This window comes from Sphaeramia orbicularis, chromosome 3, assembly GCF_902148855.1.
Source record: "Sphaeramia orbicularis chromosome 3, fSphaOr1.1, whole genome shotgun sequence".
In the NCBI taxonomy this organism is placed as follows: Eukaryota; Metazoa; Chordata; class Actinopteri; order Kurtiformes; family Apogonidae; genus Sphaeramia; species Sphaeramia orbicularis.
Window position 1 is genome coordinate 41,347,979 of NC_043959.1, and position 19,132 is coordinate 41,367,110.

At 36.4% G+C, this 19,132-nt stretch overlaps 1 protein-coding gene across 2 annotated transcripts in view; it reads right to left on the minus strand.

The window, feature by feature from the left end:
* The window catches only part of mdga1 (MAM domain containing glycosylphosphatidylinositol anchor 1), a 245,884-nt gene that overhangs the window by 77,615 nt on the left and 149,137 nt on the right, over positions 1-19,132 (minus strand). For both annotated transcript variants that reach the window (XM_030123136.1, XM_030123127.1), the window contains exons 5-6: positions 16,115-16,311; positions 11,686-11,818 (exon numbers count right to left, since the gene is read on the minus strand). In XM_030123136.1, coding sequence (XP_029978996.1) covers positions 11,686-11,818; positions 16,115-16,311 — 330 coding nt within the window. The remainder of the gene's footprint in view (positions 1-11,685; positions 11,819-16,114; positions 16,312-19,132) is intronic.

Below are 19,132 nucleotides of genomic sequence, written 5' to 3' on the forward strand. Positions count from 1 at the left end.
TGATAAAGTCCTGTTATTTATATATTATTAGTTTAAAGTCTATATAAAGCATTGAAAATCCTCCAGATCACGTAGATGGAAATCCTATCTGCAACATCTCGTAATAGGTTTTTGCATATCTTGCCAAAGGGAGTAAATGGGGTGACAGGAGGGTAACTTTGAGAGAAATGAGCTTGTGACCAAAATGTCACCTGTTTCAATCCCCTGGGTGACTACAGAAATCCGTTAGGTGAAATGAAATAGAAAGGTTGCCCCCACCCTCATCGACTACAGTAAAAACACCCCGGGGCGAAGAAGCTCAGCCCCAGTTTCTCTTTTGAAGCTACTCCACCGGCCACAAGTTGCTAATCTGTGGTTACTGAGGAACTCCCTGGTGCCAATTTGTGCATAATAGTTGTAAGTATTTTGGCAGGTTATAGCAAAAAAAAAGAAGAAAAAAAAAAAAAAACAGAGAAGAATAATGAATTCTGTTTAAAATGTCCTCTATTAGCTTTACTGTCATTACACTTATTCCCTGTTAAACACAAGGTGATAACAGACCGTTTCTAGAGTCATTTTGTAAATTGATCAAACAATAATGACAATAAAAGGTTCAACTATTTTTCCATTTGTCTGATTTATCTCCTTACTGGCACAAAAAAGGCAGATGCACCCATACACACACACACACACACACACACACACACACACACACACACACACACACACATTTGTGCACATACAAGAAAGATCTGCAGCTACAGTTGTAAACACTTGTTTTATTTGCCAATGTGAATTCATTCCAATTCAGTGGATAAAGAAAAAGGAAAGAGGCTTACACCCTGTAATAGGTTTAGATTCCTGTAAGTTAATCCAACCTTAGAGCCAAAACCAGGTGAGCCTAATGTAACCTGTAAACATTTCAGTCAGTCATTGTTATCTCCCATGGTGTTTGAAAAAAAAAAAATTGGAAAAAAAAACAATAAGGCCTTCATAATGCTTTAATTTCCTCCAACTGCCTCTTAAATGATAAATAATGACTACAATTATTAAACAAAGACAGAATTCATACATAAGGACCTGATATGACCTGTGGGTGTAAGTAAAGTTTGGATCTATTTTACGTTAAGTTTTTCAAACAACATAACATGAGAATGTATTCTTCTTTGCACATTTAAAGGCACATTGTCTGTGGTACATTACTTTGGGTTTCAGCTCTAGGGGATGAAGAGAAGCAGAATTGAAGCTTTTATCAACCCCAGAGAGAGTTAATCCTTAGTGAGAGACTGATGCAACACAGTCCAGGAAGCAATTCATTCCTCTAATAGACTTTATGCAGTACATCCTTTCATATAATCTCTTTTTTAACAGATTGCAATCACCATAATGAAAAAGGTGCACAGCGGCTCAGAGTAGTTTACAGATGCAAGTTTCTAATACACAAAGCTTTGCACACAACGAGACATGCTTGTAGCCTTTTAAATATGTGCATAAAAAATACACACATGGAATATGTAATGGGATACCTCTAGTTACAGAGGCTGGTGATGGTTCTGGAGCTGACAAGAAATGTTACTGGTGTAACAACTGTAATCAGCACATAAATAGTACTGTCTACTCCCATTGTATCAAATCAGAATGCCAGGGAAGTAAAACCCTGTGGGCCTGAGGAGCTAAGTATTAAACTAGCCTCTCTGGAAGCTGCAGGGATACTTGGGGATGGATTATTATTGTGTTGCCATTACTGATTTTAATCTAAGGTCAGATACATTGGGAGTCCTGCATAATCCTCTCATAAGATTCCATTTAATACACTAGCTTACAATGTATATTTAAAAAACCTGAAACCTGTTATTAACTCGGAATGATGCTACAAAACCATACCACCACGCAAAATCCTGAAACCTGATATCTGATACATTTGTCCATAGATTAATTATATCTGATGACTTCTTCAATGGTTGCTCCTTTCAGGTTCTGTAAACAGCATAGATCATGTGATTGCAATAAAGGGTTTAAAAGAATAATAAACCTCACATCATTTGATGAGGTGAGGAATCAATCTGACCTGCAGGAATCAAAGTAAAACCTATAAAATCATTGTGAAAAAAGTTGAATCACAATCAAGCAGCTTCAAGTCAGTCAAAATGGTATCTGAACAGTCCACATGCATCATTAAAGTCCATCTTAAATGGACATTTAGGTTCTTAAAACTGTCTTTATCTACAAGGGCATGTGTACAAACTTACCTTCTACTATTACCTCTGGTTATTTAAAGTCCAGTCCTGCATTATATAGGGTTCATCAGTCATTTGCCCTCTGATATAGACCAATAAAAGAACTAAGCAAAGTAAGCATGTAATCCCAAGAACAGGAAAGGGCAAAAGTAGAGTACAGAGATGGTCTGGGCTGAAAAAAAAAAAAAAATAAGAGGGAACGGTATAAGTGGAGCACAGGAGGAGGAACTGAGGATTTGAAAATTATAGCTTCAATTTCCTGGGGATGCGTGGGTGACGGTAACGGTGGGATCAGCCAGCGCTCTTCCCAAAGTAATGGGATTTATGTGCAGCACAGCGGTTTACAACCAGGTAACAAATGCCTCTCTCTTCCACACTCACACTCCCTGTGTCCCTTTTCTCTCTGTCAGTTTGTCACCTCTATATCTTCAATATCTGTCTTTTTTACTTTCCCTCGCCTCTGTCTCTATACCTGCCTCTCGGTTCTTTTTCTTCTTGTGTTTTTGCTGCACAGCCTTTTCTTTTTTTACCCATGCTCATTAAGTTTTCACACTTTAAATGCATTGTATTCAATTTGTAGCGCTATGGGTGTCTCAGTCAAATAACTGATAACAGATGTAATGAAGTCAAGTGAAGTCATGTGGGTTCATGGGAGTTATTTCATACCAGGGTTACCAATGAAATCCAACATGACTCATGACAGAAATCATGTTTACAGCTAATGTCTCCAAACTTTACTCCCATCATGCTTAGAGATGTATATTCTAGTGCTGTCAAAAGATTAAAATTTGTAATCAGATTAATCACAGGGTTGCTGTGGATTAATTTTGATTAATCATGATTAAATATCATTCATTTTTAATCTATATTAATGGTGTTTCATTTTGCATGAGCAAACAGACTCAAGAAAGAAGGGGATATATATGCACTTAACATGTTTATTAACAGTTTCAACAAAAGAACTTTAAACAACTGTTCCATCTTGGGTTTTTTTGTACTTATATTTCCCTTCCATCTTTATGGGTTGGTTCTGCTGCCTGTCACTACCGGATCAACTGCCCATTTGTTCACGCGCAACGCTAACTCTACTTGAACAAACTGCCCCAAATGCGTTGCCAGAGACATTCATAGTCGTTCTGTGCTGCAGAGGGGTTAACGGCATTAAAATTTTAAATCAGATTAATCACGATGATGGATTAATCTGCGTTAATGCGTTAAATTTGACAGCCCTAATATATTCACATTATGTCATTTCATTGTAACGACATGTTTGCAAGCAGCATTAATGTTTATGATCTGACACCAGCGGCAGGTGACAAATGAAACTGGCTATTCCTATGAATAAAATTATAGATTCCCCTGAATTTGATAGGAATTATGGGAAACGTGATACACTATATGGACAAAAACATTGGGACTCATCTCACTTATAGGTTGGAGGACTGCTTTGGAATATCATAGTGATAAAAAATGTTCAGGTATTAACAAGAATTACCACAATAAATATCAAATCATTCTTTCTGCAGCTGACTTTTCTTCCGCAGTGAGAGCAAAGAAACTAAGCGGTTAATTTTGTTTTCTAATGCCTATTCAGGATCAGAGTGTGACAAATGTTCCAGAAATTGAAAGACAAAACATTGACAATTATAATGACAAAACTAAATCCAAAGATGAGCAAAAATAAACAAAAACATACTCACTTTGTTAATGTGTCAGATGACAATTCAAACATAATTAACCCAAAAGACAAAATAAAGATGTATTTTTTTGTAGTTTTCATTTTCTAGATCTGGATTTTTGTATTGCGTTGCTTTCTTTTCTAGAATACAATGGATTTTATTGTCATTACACAGACATGTGCAAAGAAACGGTATATAAATGTATATAATGTACTGTATATACAAATTTATTTGGTATGTGCCTTGTTATTTTGTTATATTTCAGTGTGAAAATGCTACATATTATAACTTTAATGCTCAAAAGGATGGAAGGGTTTTTGGGGGAAATGAGCTCAAGATATCCTACTGATAATTAGTGGCTAACATTCTGTACTAATCCAGGTACAGTGACTGTCTACTGTCTACATCCCCCTTCTGTGCAGGATCTTCCAGTTGACAAAGTTCAAAACAATGCAGAATTTTTTGTGTATTCCTACTGAGAAACACAAAACAAGTTGGAGGTAGGGTTTACCCCAAAAGGTGTGGATGCTCAAAAGTTGCAAGAGAAGGCAATGATTCAGTTGGAGAACAGAAGGTTACTGGTGTTATTGCCTTTAATGGAGAAATATCAAAGATGTAAAACTATATGTTTGTGTGTTTATGTGTTACTATTATTTGACTTTACATTTGACAAACACTGAATAGTCTGATCATTTCTGTATATGTATTAGATGTACCTGAATGGACACATATGTATCATGCATACTGTATGTGCAGATGTAATTTCAACATAATAAACTTGTTAATATATGCAGTTTTTCAGGCTACTTAGAACTGTTGCAAAATATTATCAGAGGACAGAAATGCAGACAGGAATGTTGCCAATTTCAATTTCAACCATAATAGGAAAATCAATATAGTCTAGTGAGACTTGACTGTGACTGACAATGGTACCTAATGCCTGTGTAGTGCAGCTTATTGGTGTGAATGTCGGCGACACTTTGATTCTGAAGCATACAGAAAAGAGGCTGCACACGCTTTCAACATTCCTCAGATAATTAGAGCAATATGTTTTAAGCAGGGAGAAGTCAAATGCAAAGTACACAGAAATGAAGTTCTGAGAGTCGAAAAGGCCTCTTTCAATAACTTCACAGAAATGATCAAAGCAGCCTTACAAGCAAATTGATTCTTGTCAGCTCTGTGGCTGTATATCCCCATGCTGATCCCCTGACTGGACAGGATTTGAGGATCGTAAAGAAGAGACAGAAGTCAGACAAGTTTAAGAACTCTAGTGCAAAATTTCCTGTGGAAGGATTTCAACCCAAACCCATAAAGTCAGGATATACACATGCTGGTTATATACTAGTATTTTACCTTAAACAGAAACACTGAATTTCTGTTTATTTATCATAATACACCTTAACCCTTACAGACCTGAACAGCCAATGGCGACTAAAGCATCTACTGATGTAAAATGTTTAATAATGTTTCCACCACTAATCCTATCAATACATTGAAAGAATTCAGATAAAATTCAGTTTCTCTGTTTTTCATCGACATCAGATATAACCTTTTTGGACATTCAGAGGCTCTGTAGTGAATCTGGAAACACTATTGTCTTCTGAAACATTGACTGACCATAAAACTCTTGTAGCTGGAAAAATGACAGTGGTTGTAGACTTTGGTTTCACATTTAGATAATGAAACATTTTGCTGGAAAAGTCACTTTTGCTATAGTTTTGTCAGTTCTGATATAATAACCTTTGAATTTCTTCCGAGCTTTTATGCACATCTACATGATCAGTGAATTAAATATGGGATTTTCTTTTAAATGCTAAATGTAGAGGATAATACTGTAATAAATGATAAATAAGTGATATATCATGAAAGAAAGAAAGAAAACTTAATTGGAAGTGGGCACAAAAAATAGTTCTAGGTCTTTAAAGCAGCGTGTGACTTTCATCACAAATTTTTCTTCAAATTTGTCAAACCCCAGTGATAGCCTAAATATCAGTATTCTATTAGTCTTTCCGTGCTTAAACACCTAAATCACTTTCCTAACGGTGAACACCTTCGAAGATGACTCCATTACAACCAGTCTATTTGTTTACATAACAAACCAATGTGTCACTCGGGCCTTTTCAGAAATTTTGTCATGAAGTGCATTGTGGGAATGGGAGCTCCACACAGCCAAATATGGAGACAACAAGCAATAAAACTGTGTCCGCTACTAAAGGACTGCTTGGGTTTTACAAATTTGAAGAAACATTTATGATAAAAGTCATACACTGCTTTAAGGGTTAAAAGTCCTTGGGCTTTATTTTGTTTTATCTATAATTTTAGCTTTATTTATATTTAATTGCACTACATTTCACAAGTAGGTTTTTTCTATTTAAAAGAGTGTTTTTAAATTTATCTTTCCTAATTCTGTATTTTTTTATGCATATTTGCACGTATAGTGTATTTTTCATTCTGGTTTTCAATTCTCTACTGCTGCGAGCATCAACAATTTCTATTGTATTGTATTGTATTGTATTCTATTCTATTCTATAATTGTTAGTTTTCCAGTCTGTTTTTTCCCTGTATTTTATTTTTTTATCTGATTTCCTCTCTTCTACAAACCCCTTCACACACATGGATTATAGCCTTACATAAAACTGACTGCACAGATGCCTATGATGTCCTACCAAAGAGCTTTTACAGCCATATCGGTTATTGCAGATTGCCCATTGATCCTCAACTTTTCAAGGGGAATTTATACCCAACAGAATTTGCCCTCATATTGATCTAATCATATATATTATACAGTTGTTCGGTTGTCATGAAGGTATACTGTAGTAAGAATTACAGTAATCAATAAAGGACTGAATCATCTACCACAACGTTCAGATTTATTGTCTCTTTCTGCTCAAGTGTTAAATCCTTTTGCATGACTTTATTTGTGTATTTTGTCCAAAATATCAGCAGTACCATCCAAAAAATAAAATGTACCTTTTGCTTAATTTCTCCTTTTAGCACATTATCCTGTTTATGTCTTAAGAAAAAATAAAAGTGTTTTGATTCTCGAATTACATTGACACACGTAGCAGCATAATAAACAAGTTACCAAGTCTATCAAAGGCAAAGGAGCTGTCAGAAAGTCTCAGCGATGAATACATTTGTACATTGTGTCTTTAATCTCATACTTGCTTGCATTGTGATTGTTATGTAAAGCCAGTTTTGGATATTTTTCTGCTGTTTATGTGGAGGGACCGGTTTTCTTTTATTTACTGTGATTATACAGCGCATACAGGTTTATTTAGTCCCTGATGGGAGGAATACTGCAAACATATGAGTTTTAATAATAATTTCACTTGTGAAATATGCTTTACACTCAAATAGAACTATTTTAGTATAACTGGTGTCATGATTGTTTCTTTAATAGCGAGGCCATCTTTACAGTAGAGGCATTTAAACTATTGAAAGGGTGAAAAAGTCCTTCATAGGGGAGCAAATGTTTCTACATGTGAGGACGAACAAAAAGACAGCATTTACATTTATAATTGGGTGCTTCTATGAAACTGGGTACATTTTGGTACCTGGCACTTTTCCAGCTTTTTAGACCCAATAATAAAAGAGAAATTTAGACATATTTCCCCCCAGGATGTACCTAATGATGACCTCAGATAAATGCAAAAAATATATATACTCTTGCTCTGAGCCATCCCAAAATTAATGAATTTTTAATAAAATCTTGGGGCCAAAAATAAGACCAAAACTGGGACATGAAAAGCTACCTAGGTGTCAGTGCATTTTACCCGGACCACATGAAATGGTCTTATACACCGCTATAAATAAAAACACTGTGTTAAATGTTTCGATCCTAGTGATTTTTTTTCTAATCCAGACATGTGGGTTTTTCATGAATCTCAGTCTCATTCCAGGTTTTGTATGTAACCCATCGTGTCCACTTGCATTACATTATATTTACATTTACATTTATGCACTTAGCAGACGCTTTTTTCCAAAGCGACTTACAGGGGAAAACCAATCAAATCAATCAAAATACATGCAGAACCTGCACAGTTAAAGGCATATATATGTGAATAATTTTGCAATAGTGGCCATTGTTGTGAAACACTCTGCCTTGCATAATCAGTTCAATTCCTAAAATGCACCTGTGAGACAATAAAGAGATATTGAAAAAATAGTAGCGCGTAATTTCTGTGTCCTTTTCACCATGTTACATGCATATTTTTGTATGAAATATAATGTCAAACAATATAAAAATGTGTTTTATCTGAAAAATAGTTTCTCTTTTATCTCAGTAAGTATTTATTTTTAAAATAGACCCAAAGTGCTTCCAAACTTGCTTCATAATATTAGTCTACATCTGGTGTGAATTTTTAACCCCCATGTCCTGTTTTTAGGGACTGGTTTTATAGAAGCACCCAATTACATTTTTATCTATGGCTCATTGCTGTAAGGTTGAATAAATGAATATCCTGCCTGCAGAGGTTATAGTATGCACATTTTTCTGCTTGTTATAAGCAAACAATATGACAGAAAATCCACAGTCAGATTTAAGCCACGGTCCATCAATCTAATGTTCTGCACAACCCTCCTGCATCCTGGTCTTGCTCCACCTCTGGACATCAGCACTTTAAATAACAGGACAAGCCCTGGAGCGTTGGCCCCTCATGTTCTTTTTATGAAAGGAGAAGGATTTGGCGGCTGTCGTCAGTTACTGTACGGCAAAAGCCCTATACTCAAATCCCAGGCAGGGATTATGATATAAAAATCAATCAATCCCCTTGTCCCAGCGTTGTGAATCGGCAGTGATGGCATGACCTAGTCAGATGAATCTAAGCAGTTACTGGTGCTACAAGGACAAAAGGGTGTTCCGATGGGAAATAACACATTTACTCATTAGATAAATATTGTATAGAGGATAAAAACAGAGCAGAATCACTGTGTTTGTTTCTCTCTCTTAAAATCTCTATCCCTACCTCTATGTCCTTATTTCCCTTGTCTCCAATTGTAACATTTCAGGACGTCATCTTCTGCTATTTGACTGAATTAAATGATATTCTGATCCTCTGAGCACAGCAACTCAATCATTACTTCAGCTATGTTTACATTTGTCTGAAATTTTTATTTTCATTGTGAAGCAGCATGAATTTGTACAACCAACTTTACATTATAACTTTCATTTTAGTGTGTTGTGGCTGAAACATTTCAATAAATAACTCTGACATTAACAATTTTTTGAGCAGAGTTAGCATGGAAGAAAGCAGAACTTTTCAGAAACTTTCCTAAATTTATTTATGTGAAACAATTATGACATTTAGTGGAACAGGTGTATAGCTTTGGCAATGCTTTGAGTTGGTAATTTAGGGAATTACTTTTAAGACGGGTGTTTAAACTGGGGGAAACAGCAAAAAAAAAAAACCTAAACTAAACTAAAAGGTAAAGACTAGAAAGGTAAAGAAAACAAACAAAAAAACCCCAATCTTTTGCTGTTCTCTCTAACCTCATCTCCGGTGCTGAGTTTATCTCATCAGGTACCAGAGCTCTGAGGAGCAGGAAGGTTAGCGGGGATATCTCCAACACAAACACTTTCACACATTTCCTTCCTTTCTATTTTCTTTCTTTCTTGATCATTCTCTCGCCTTCACACAGTCAGGCTAGGCAGTGTGTTTTTGTTGACTGTGCGAGGCTGTGAGGTCCAGACAGATTGGCGGTTCTGGCACGACTCTGAGCTCTTATGCCAACACCAGGCAGACCCTTATTGTTGTGGATGCTGTTTATCTGTGTGTGAATCCAACCAGAGGAGAACTCAGAAGGAATGGAGAAACACAAGAGGAGCATGAAGAGCATCCATTTTCCTTCTATCTCACAAGTCTGACACTTGTGAAGGTGATAATTATTAAAGATTAAAAATTATGCAAAGTTATGGTAAGTCATTGATTGAAGGAGCATCGAGCTAAAATCGTCTGAATCACATTTTGGAGAGTACTGCAACTGACTTCTTGATTTCTACAATATAATACTATTCAAAAAGGACTGAAAAAGATTGAAAGAATTATGACAGTTCTTCAGGCAGAGTATTAAGAGGTGCTTCTTCTCTTTGTTTCCTTTCTATTCACAGCATTTTTCCTTAATCCATTGTTTATCATCTCTATGCGTGACATATCTGTAGCTACAAAATATTCACCTTTTTATTTCCCTTTCTCAGACTGTCTCCAGCCTTTTCCTTTTTCCACCCAATCTTTCAAATAAATGCCTTTCCTTTCCTGGTCACTATATCACAGAGTTTACTCCTAGATTGATTTTATTTATTTATTTATTTATTTTCATCATTCATACACTTCAGCTGACTTTAGAATACTCCTGGTAAACTTTATCTCTTAACTGAAGGCCTAATGCTCAATTAATAACCTCCTATTCAGTTCATTTGACATAAAAAGCAATAATAAAATGTCACGAAAACTCGGGGGCATCATAAAAACTTTGCACAAAAGGAAACTTTCTTGTTTCACTAGTGTATGTTGGAACAAGATCATGCTGAGGTGCTTTTAATTACAAGTAGCACAGCAATATTTTCTGTTAGTTTTGGTGTGTGTTTTTGTACACTGCAAACTCTTTGGCCATTCCAGCAATTAATGAAAAACTCCATTACTTAATGAATAACATGAATATTTTTGATAAGGCTAATGGCTTTTTTAAAACACGTCTTTACCCTCCAAATTATCCTATTTAGCATCACACTCACCAAATGACTATCATTTCCAACTCAGCCCTGCACATTAGTGTCCTCTAACTAGGTGAGGTTTATTGCCTCGCTGAAGGGCATATCGGCATTAAGGAAGCATTAATCACTCTCTTTTCTCACCCATTTTGTTTTGGTCACAAGGCCACTTCTTTAAGCTACAACCTCTCTTCAGTTAAAGCAATCATTACTCCTTAGCTGTTTCCACACATTCAGTGCATATTTATACAGGCACTCATCTGTAAGGAAGAGAGAATTAACACAAGAAGTACTTAACAGCCTTACTAGCAAATGGCTGTTGAGCATTTATAAAAACAAATGCGGTTGCTTGGGTACGTCAACAGTTTTACAGACAAATAGCTTTCTTACATAGAGAGAACAAGAACCCACAATATGACTAAACTAATTCCACTGGCAGGAATTACATTAGGCTAGCTGTGGTATTTAAAAGCAGTTATTTAAAACAGAATAAAGCAATTAAAAAGTGAGAAAGAGAAGAGCTAACGCAGTAGAAAATATATCGTTGAAAAATGCTGCTCTAAAACTGGGATTGTGGTGTATCAGTGTGACCGTAACAAACCTGACAGGGTTGTCAACGGCAACAACATTCTCATAAGTAACAGACTTGCCAGGCGGTGGCGTAGAGATGGACAGAGCAGTGTAGAGTGAATTGGAGATAACAGGGAGTGTGACAACTGAATTACAGCTGACGGCCCTGAGATGAGCTCTCAGCAACAGAAAAACAAGACAGATAGACAATATTGCGCGCTGAGAGGAAGACGGCAGTGAGAGAGAGAAGGGGGAGCAAATCTGAGAGGAGAGTCAAAGGGCAGAGGAAACACAAATGGAAATAACGGAAAGTCAGAAAGACAGAGAACGACAGTGAGAAAATGAGTGGATGAAAGGAGAAAGCAATTTCCTTCACTAGTAAAAATTGAAAATATTTTTACAAAGGGAGGGCGAAAGCAGACACAATGAGATTCCTGTAGGCATGTCTCATATGAGCATTTCTGTTTGGTTTATATCCTGTGTTTTCACCAAAAAATAATCAAAAACTTACTTGTAGCATTTGTGAGCCTGAAGGTGACTGACTTATCTTCAATATTACACACGTTGCGAACAGACACCTGGCAAGTGTAATCAGCAAAGTCCTTGGGTCTTAGGTTTTTTAGCTTCAACACCTTAGTTTCTCCCTAAATTGGACAGAAAAAGCACACACACACAGACACACAGGGACAATGACACATTAAAATACCAAAGTCAGTAAGAGGCAACGGTAAAATAAGCAGTTCACATAAAAGCTCATTTTAATATTGCCTGAAATTAAACATTTCACGCCAGTAACTTATTTTCTTCAGTATTATTTTAATTGAGCTGTGATCTTCTTTAACATCACTTTCATTTTAGATGAGTCACAATAAAAGACACTACAGTGAACTCCTGACACATCCAACAAATGAAAATAATCTATATTAGACATGCCCTGCTTATCATGTGAAGTATCTCAGATCTGCATATAACAAAATATGGATGATAAAATTCAAATAGCTTTTTATCAAAGAACATCAGGAAATGAAACTGATCTGATTGTTATTGTAATAATAAAATCTAAAGCCAGTAATCCTGTCTATTTATCAAACTATATCTATTCTCTCACTACTGTGCCTCTCACTTAGAGACACAATCTCCTGGAAAAACAAAAGCAATCATATATCACTTATACCATCAGTGGTGATGGTGATGTCTTGGATCAAGACGTGGTGTAACTGTCTGTCTGTTAAAGTAGCTGCTAACAGTGTCTTAGGCAGCCTTGGGAAGAGCTCTGCAGTCTGGCTAATTGAACCCAAGAGGCTCTGCTTTGTAGCTGACTGATACTTTGATAAGTGGAGAAAAAGAGTAGCAACAACTGTGTGCAAAGACGAGGAGAACAGGCTCAGGGAGTGTTTATCTGGTTATTTGTTCAACTTCTAGTGTGCCTGGTAGAGAAGGACGAACCCACAAACCTACGAAGGCCCTGTTCACACTTTGTATCAACATCCACACTGGTAAATCTGATCGCATGTGGGAGAGTGGGAATGCAAGGACGGATCACACTCAAGACACATTCTTACATGATAACTCAAGACGCATTTGGAGGTGGTCTGGGACACATGTCACATTCTCTATTTGTCTCAGCAGCCATGTGGACGCACTGACAGACTGCCTACTCAGATGACATGTTCTGTCTATTGCACAGACAGCATCATACTCAGGCCAAAAAATAGGTCCTTTACTTGAATATTTCATTTGTCTTTAGCTTCGATCACAGCACACGTTTACTATGGCACTGATATGATAAGATTAGTCAATGTCATTTATTTTTGTCATTTTTGTCGATCTCACATCATAACACTGTATCCATAGTATCCATAGGCTTGTATAGTAGGCGCTAGGCATGATGGGTAATCACGTCTCACACTGATGCACCCATCTCTCTGGATCAGGGTCATTCCAGACTCATCAGATCACATGACATTTTCCATTGAAACACAGTCCAATCTTTATGATCTCAAAACTAATGCTTGTTTAATAAATGAGAAGCTACTCACTGCATGAGCTGGAGTTAAATGACTTGTTGCTGCTGAAACACACTCATCACTGCAATAATTATCCAATGGAAAGATGTAAACTATTTTTTCTGTTAAATACAGGGGACATTTTTACGGTGGCCCAGAGGTGCAACAGGCCAAAAAATTATCCACTAGACGAAAAAAATTATCTACTACAAGAAAAAAAAAAGAGAACAGCCTAAAAAAATTATCCACTAGATGAAAAAAATTATCTACTTCAAGAAAAAAAGAGAACAGCCTAAAAAAATTATCCACTATAAGAAAAAAAAGAGAACAGCCCAAAAAAAATTTATCCACTAGATGAAAAAAAAAAATCCCCTATAAGAAAGAAAAGAGACCAGTCAAAAAAATTATCCACTAAAAGAAAAAAAAAGAGAACAGGTAAAAAAAAATTATCTACTAGCCCAAAAAAATATCCACTATAAGAAAAAAAAAACATCATCCACCTTTTTTTTTCCTTATAGTGGATAATTTTTTTTGGGCTGTTTTTCTCTTTTTTTTTTTCTTGTAGTAGATAATTTTTTTCATCTCGTGGATAATTTTTTTTAGGCTGTTCTCTTTTTTTTTTCTTGTAGTAGATAATTTTTTTCATCTCGTGGATAATTTTTTTAGGCTGTTCTCTTTTTTTCTTGAAGTAGATAATTTTTTTCATCTAGTGGATAATTTTTTTAGGCTGTTCTCTTTTTTTTTCTTGTAGTAGATAATTTTTTTCGTCTAGTGGATAATTTTTTGGCCTGTTGCACCTCTGGGCCACCGTACATTTTTGACCAGGCTGTGTATTTAAGTCTTTTAACCTTCCTCTTGTGTTAGGGTCGGCACCGACTCATTTTAAGTTTTAAATGCATAAATGAACCACATAAAATTTTTGTATTGCATCAAGGCTTGTTAACTTGGTCAGGAACTTCTATTTCAACAATATAATACATAAACATTTTTTTCACTAAATTATGAAATGCTCCGGTTGAAATTATGACCTTTGTGTTATTAGGGTCGGTTTCAACCCAGTTATAGAAATAAGATTATAAAGCAATAGAGCCAAAACTGAAATCAAGTGCACTGTCAGCCGACACACTGACAGTCAGCTCCTCTAACAATCATATGAGCTTTTGGGGATTCTCGTTTTGCCTTGTTATCCAGTATACCTGCACAAAAACAAAACAAGCAAAGACTGGCATGTCCACACATGTGAGGTCACTTCAGTATAGAGTTGGTGACTTGCAGAGTACACATCGAGGGGTATACTGACCAAAAAAAAAAAAGGCCCACAGGCTCACACCATAAATATTAAAACCAATATTGTCATGTATAAGGAAGCTTAACAAGGTAACCAAGAGATGAGAAACAAATTCTATGATAGATAATTGTTTTTAGTCTATTTTACAGCTGATTTAAAACATGAGTCAAAACTGACTCGTTAACATAAGAGATGGTAACAGAAAACTAACACAAGAGGAAGGTTGAAGGTGTCTGAAATTTAACAAAAGTTGACAAAGACGTATGTTTTTCATATATGCAGTGCTGCCTGAACTCTTACCACTTTTTTTTCTTCATGAGAACATAAGACTATCCTCAGTTTAGGTAATCCAATAGAAATTCATATATTTGCTTTAACCCATAAAGACCAAAACATCCACCATCGAACAAAATCAGCTACTGATCTAAAACATTTAATATCTGGTGATCCACTAATCCTATCAATACATGTAAATAACTGGTGTAAAATGCAGTTTATCATCTTTTTATGGTCATCAGATAGGACCCATTTGGACATTCAGAGGCCCCATGGTTACTGTGGAAACACCGTCATCTTCTACAACACTGATTCACCAGTAGCACCCATGAAGTTTGATAAATGACTGGGGATACTTGGTTTATGTTAAGTTATTGAAATCTTTGCAAAAAAAAAGTCACTTTTTCTTCAGTTTTCCCTGTTTCTCATATAATAACCCTAAACTTGAATCTGAGCTTTAGTGAAAATGTACGTGATCAGTAAATTAAATATAGGAATATACATGATTTTCATTGGGGAAAAAAATGCAAAATACAGAGGATAACATTATAATAAATGGTGAACAATCACGTATGAAAGGTTACATATAGAGAAAAATTCATTTGGGAACTGCCATAAAAGAAGCACTGGGTCTTTATGGGTTAAGCACGTTTAGAGAAAGGAACCAGTAAAAAGGAACAGAATGATGCAGAAAACACTGCGCCTTCAAGTAGCACAGAGCATTAAATGTACACAAAGTCATTAGGAAGTCAGTCTGTTCAACTTGAAATGAACATGTGCTCTGTTTCAGGTTATAGATGAGCTTCTTTGTTTGTATATCAAGCAGAAATTTCAGATCTAATCAGAAGTGATCACTCAAGACACATCTGGCAATGCTTTCTAACACCAGGTGTGAACAGCTGCACTTACAGCTGGACTCTTGTGTTCCGTATCTCAGGATGGATGTTAATGCACAGTCTGAACAAGGCCAAAGTGATGGTCTGCAGTCTTTCTTGTAAATTATAGGTTTTGCATGTGAGTAGGTGTTTTTACAGTATGTATCTGAGGAATTCATCTTTCATTTTGATGCACTGATTCAATTTCTTCTCAGTGGAAAAGGAGATACTTTAATCTCTGTTTCCTGGAGTGCAAGAATCACAACCGAAGCGCATTAACGGTCTTAAAAGTGAATACCAACTAATAAAAGAAATACTGGAAATAAGGAATGAAAGATTTTCACATTTCGAAAGATGGGAGCGAAACTTCGAAGCAAACAGGCTGCTGTTCAGTTAACGGCAATTCATGAAGAGAGGAGCATTCAGTTCATTACAGACAGTGGTGTGTGACTGCACCTGGCAGTGTGTCTGTGCTGTGGATGTGCTCATGTGTACCTGAGTGTAAAGCGGCTCGTAGATGTCCACTCCATTATCCTTGCTCTGTTCGATGAGCGTGTTGCCGCGTTTCCAGATGAATCGCGCAGGAGGGTTGGAGTTGACGGTGCAGCGCAGAAACACCGTCTTCTCCTGGTAGTAGCTGCCCCGCACATCGCTGATGGTCTGGTGCACCGTCAGCACTGGTGTGTCAAGATCTGCCAAAACAAGAGAGAATACACTAAATAAACAAACAAGGTGACTAAAGGATTCCTGCTGAGGGAGATGATTGGAAGCAAAAAAAAAAACATCTTAATGAAAGCGTAATACTGTACATAGGCCAAATAACCTTTAGTTTTCATGGTGCTGTTTCCTATTTTATGCAAAACACTGTCATTATTATGTGTGGCAGCAGTACGATTTAGTAACTGGGACACAACTGTAAATAAGGGCAAACAAGAATGAATGAATAAACAAATGCTGTTTACTGATTTGCACACACACACACATACACACACACTGACCAAAAGTGTCCAAACAGTTGCCTACTTGGATCAGAGCTTCTAACAAGCACAAATGTCCAAACAATTTGTGTGTTTTGCTATTTTCCTCACTCACCACACTCATACTAGTTTTATATATTTTTTCCATCATTTTTGATCTCTTTTCCCCTTTTGCTTCATTTCCTGGTGCATTTTCTTCCTGGGACTGTCAGCTCCCTTTCCTCCTGTGGATAGGATTTCAGCTGCTGTCACAAGCATGGAGGCTACTCTCTACTGGTTTCTGCCATTTCTCCAAAAGTCACTGCCACATCCACTCCTCATCACCATCCCTCCCTCTCCATCCACTCCTTACCTCTATCTCCTACAGGGTAGCGTTGTTGTGTGTGTGTGTGAGTGAGTGTGTGTAATTCTGATTCTTTGCAGTCTAATTGGAATGTTGCGGACTTCAAACATCATGGAGACTATTTTAGCCGAGACCAGGGTACCGTTTTCCTCTGCATTTTATCTCTTTACTTCCCACTGACCTCCTTTATCTTTTCTGCTATTTTCCCCCACTTTTCTCCCTGTGTCATTGGATCCCACCTGCTGTCATCTATCATGTGTAAAAGAAAGAGGTGAAGTGGTAATAAAGCTACTTTGTCCACAGACGTCATCAAATGTGAGCAGAGCAAGAAGTAGGGTTGTCTTGTATCAAGTGTAATTTTGGTTTGGGACATTTCATAGAAATATTATGTGAATAAATATGATTCATTTTCGATTGTGCAGTTGAAAGGGGCATGTCATCCTATGTCTGTGTCACATCTATAATCAACTGCACTTATCAGGACACACACCAACACACACTGGCTCAGATATGGAAAAAAAATCAAACTGTTTGCAACATTACAATCATTGCATCAAATCATTTTTGTGCTTTGAAGAAAATTTGTGAACCACACTGGCACTTAGAACATACCAGCAATTTGACCATGTTCAGGTGATTTTGTGCCTTCAAACAAACCAGCAAATGCATGAAACCATAACTTTCATCACTGACAGAGTTAAGGAAAAAAAAATACAAATCTATGAGTTGTGAAATAGTGCAACATGCTTTTAGGAAAAATATTTAAGGTCACAGATAAATTATATCACTATGAGACAGTGAAGCATGTGAATAATTCTTATCTTTGATGTTTCGCTTTTCATTTTATTTATTTAGTATGTATTTTATCTATTTTATTTACACTGTAACAATGTAAAAGAAGCTAAACAATGATTACTACATTACAAAATGAAGCTTCCTTGATTTTATTTTTAAAGAAAATTGTAATTTTGTAAAAAAAAAAAAAAAAAAAAAAAAAAAAAAGTATTTTACTATGAAGTAGATGTATTGCATTGAAACATGATGATGGATACAGCAAAAACATATTTTTAAAAAATGGTCACATATTTTGCAAAAAAAAAAAAATCATACTGTCTTGTCTTTCTTCTACACAAGACTAAATATGCATTAAAGACAGAGAAATGACGTAATGACCATTTAATGTGTGATTGGTCAGCTGACTGATGACCTGTTTGTTGGATCTTCCAAGATGTTACAATAAAATATGAAAACATGTCCGGCTCAATGGGTACTAGAGTGATGTGAAGACCAAGACATTACAGCCATTTTAGATGCAAAACAACAACAGAATGCTCCACTTGTTCTGCTTTTAAAACCATGTGTAAACTCTGTAGCCTCCAGCGCCACCTGCTGGTGACACAATGATGCCTAGAATTATTCGCTCCAAACCAGTTTAATGAAAACACACATGATTTACATTTGCTTTGTGACTTTTCAAAAAATTTGCTCTGGAAGCACAGATAACAACACAATATCAGAGTGAATATTTATATATGTAAAGTTCATGCATATCCTTGTGCTTAACAAGAATTAGTGTTGGAATCTGTTTTGTATTGGGACCAGTTGTTTGTTAATGTTAACTAAATCCATTTATAAGATAACGACTGCCTCATTTGCCTGTGACCATGACAACAGCTTTTACTCTTCTATGTAGGGCACTCGGGTATAGTTGTGCACAAATCCTTAACTTCAGCGCTCCTCTTCTGCTCCTCTACAGCAGCAACAGTGTACAACATTAGCTACCGTTTGCTTAGAAATGGAATGGGCTTAATACACCACCTTCCAGCACATAACAGACTCCAACTCAAACTGATATGTCTTACACAGAAAAATCAACACCTCTGATGCGCCAACACGATTCATATTATGTCAGTGATACCCGTTTGTGCACACCTATATTTCCATCTCTTTCATTTCTCAGTAAGTCTCTCTATTTATAAACGGCAACCTGCAGACTTGAAGAAAAGGCCCAGCAGGAATCAAGATGCGTGGCAGTGCTGGTTCTCGCCAAAGCTCAACCAACCAGGCCTTTACTTTTGGGAAGCTATCAAAGATATCTGTCTCCCATGTTTCATTTCTGACGTGTTAATGTGTGTGGGTGATTTGGCAAACACATAAGTATGTGTGCATAGCTTTGTATATTTTTGAATTCGT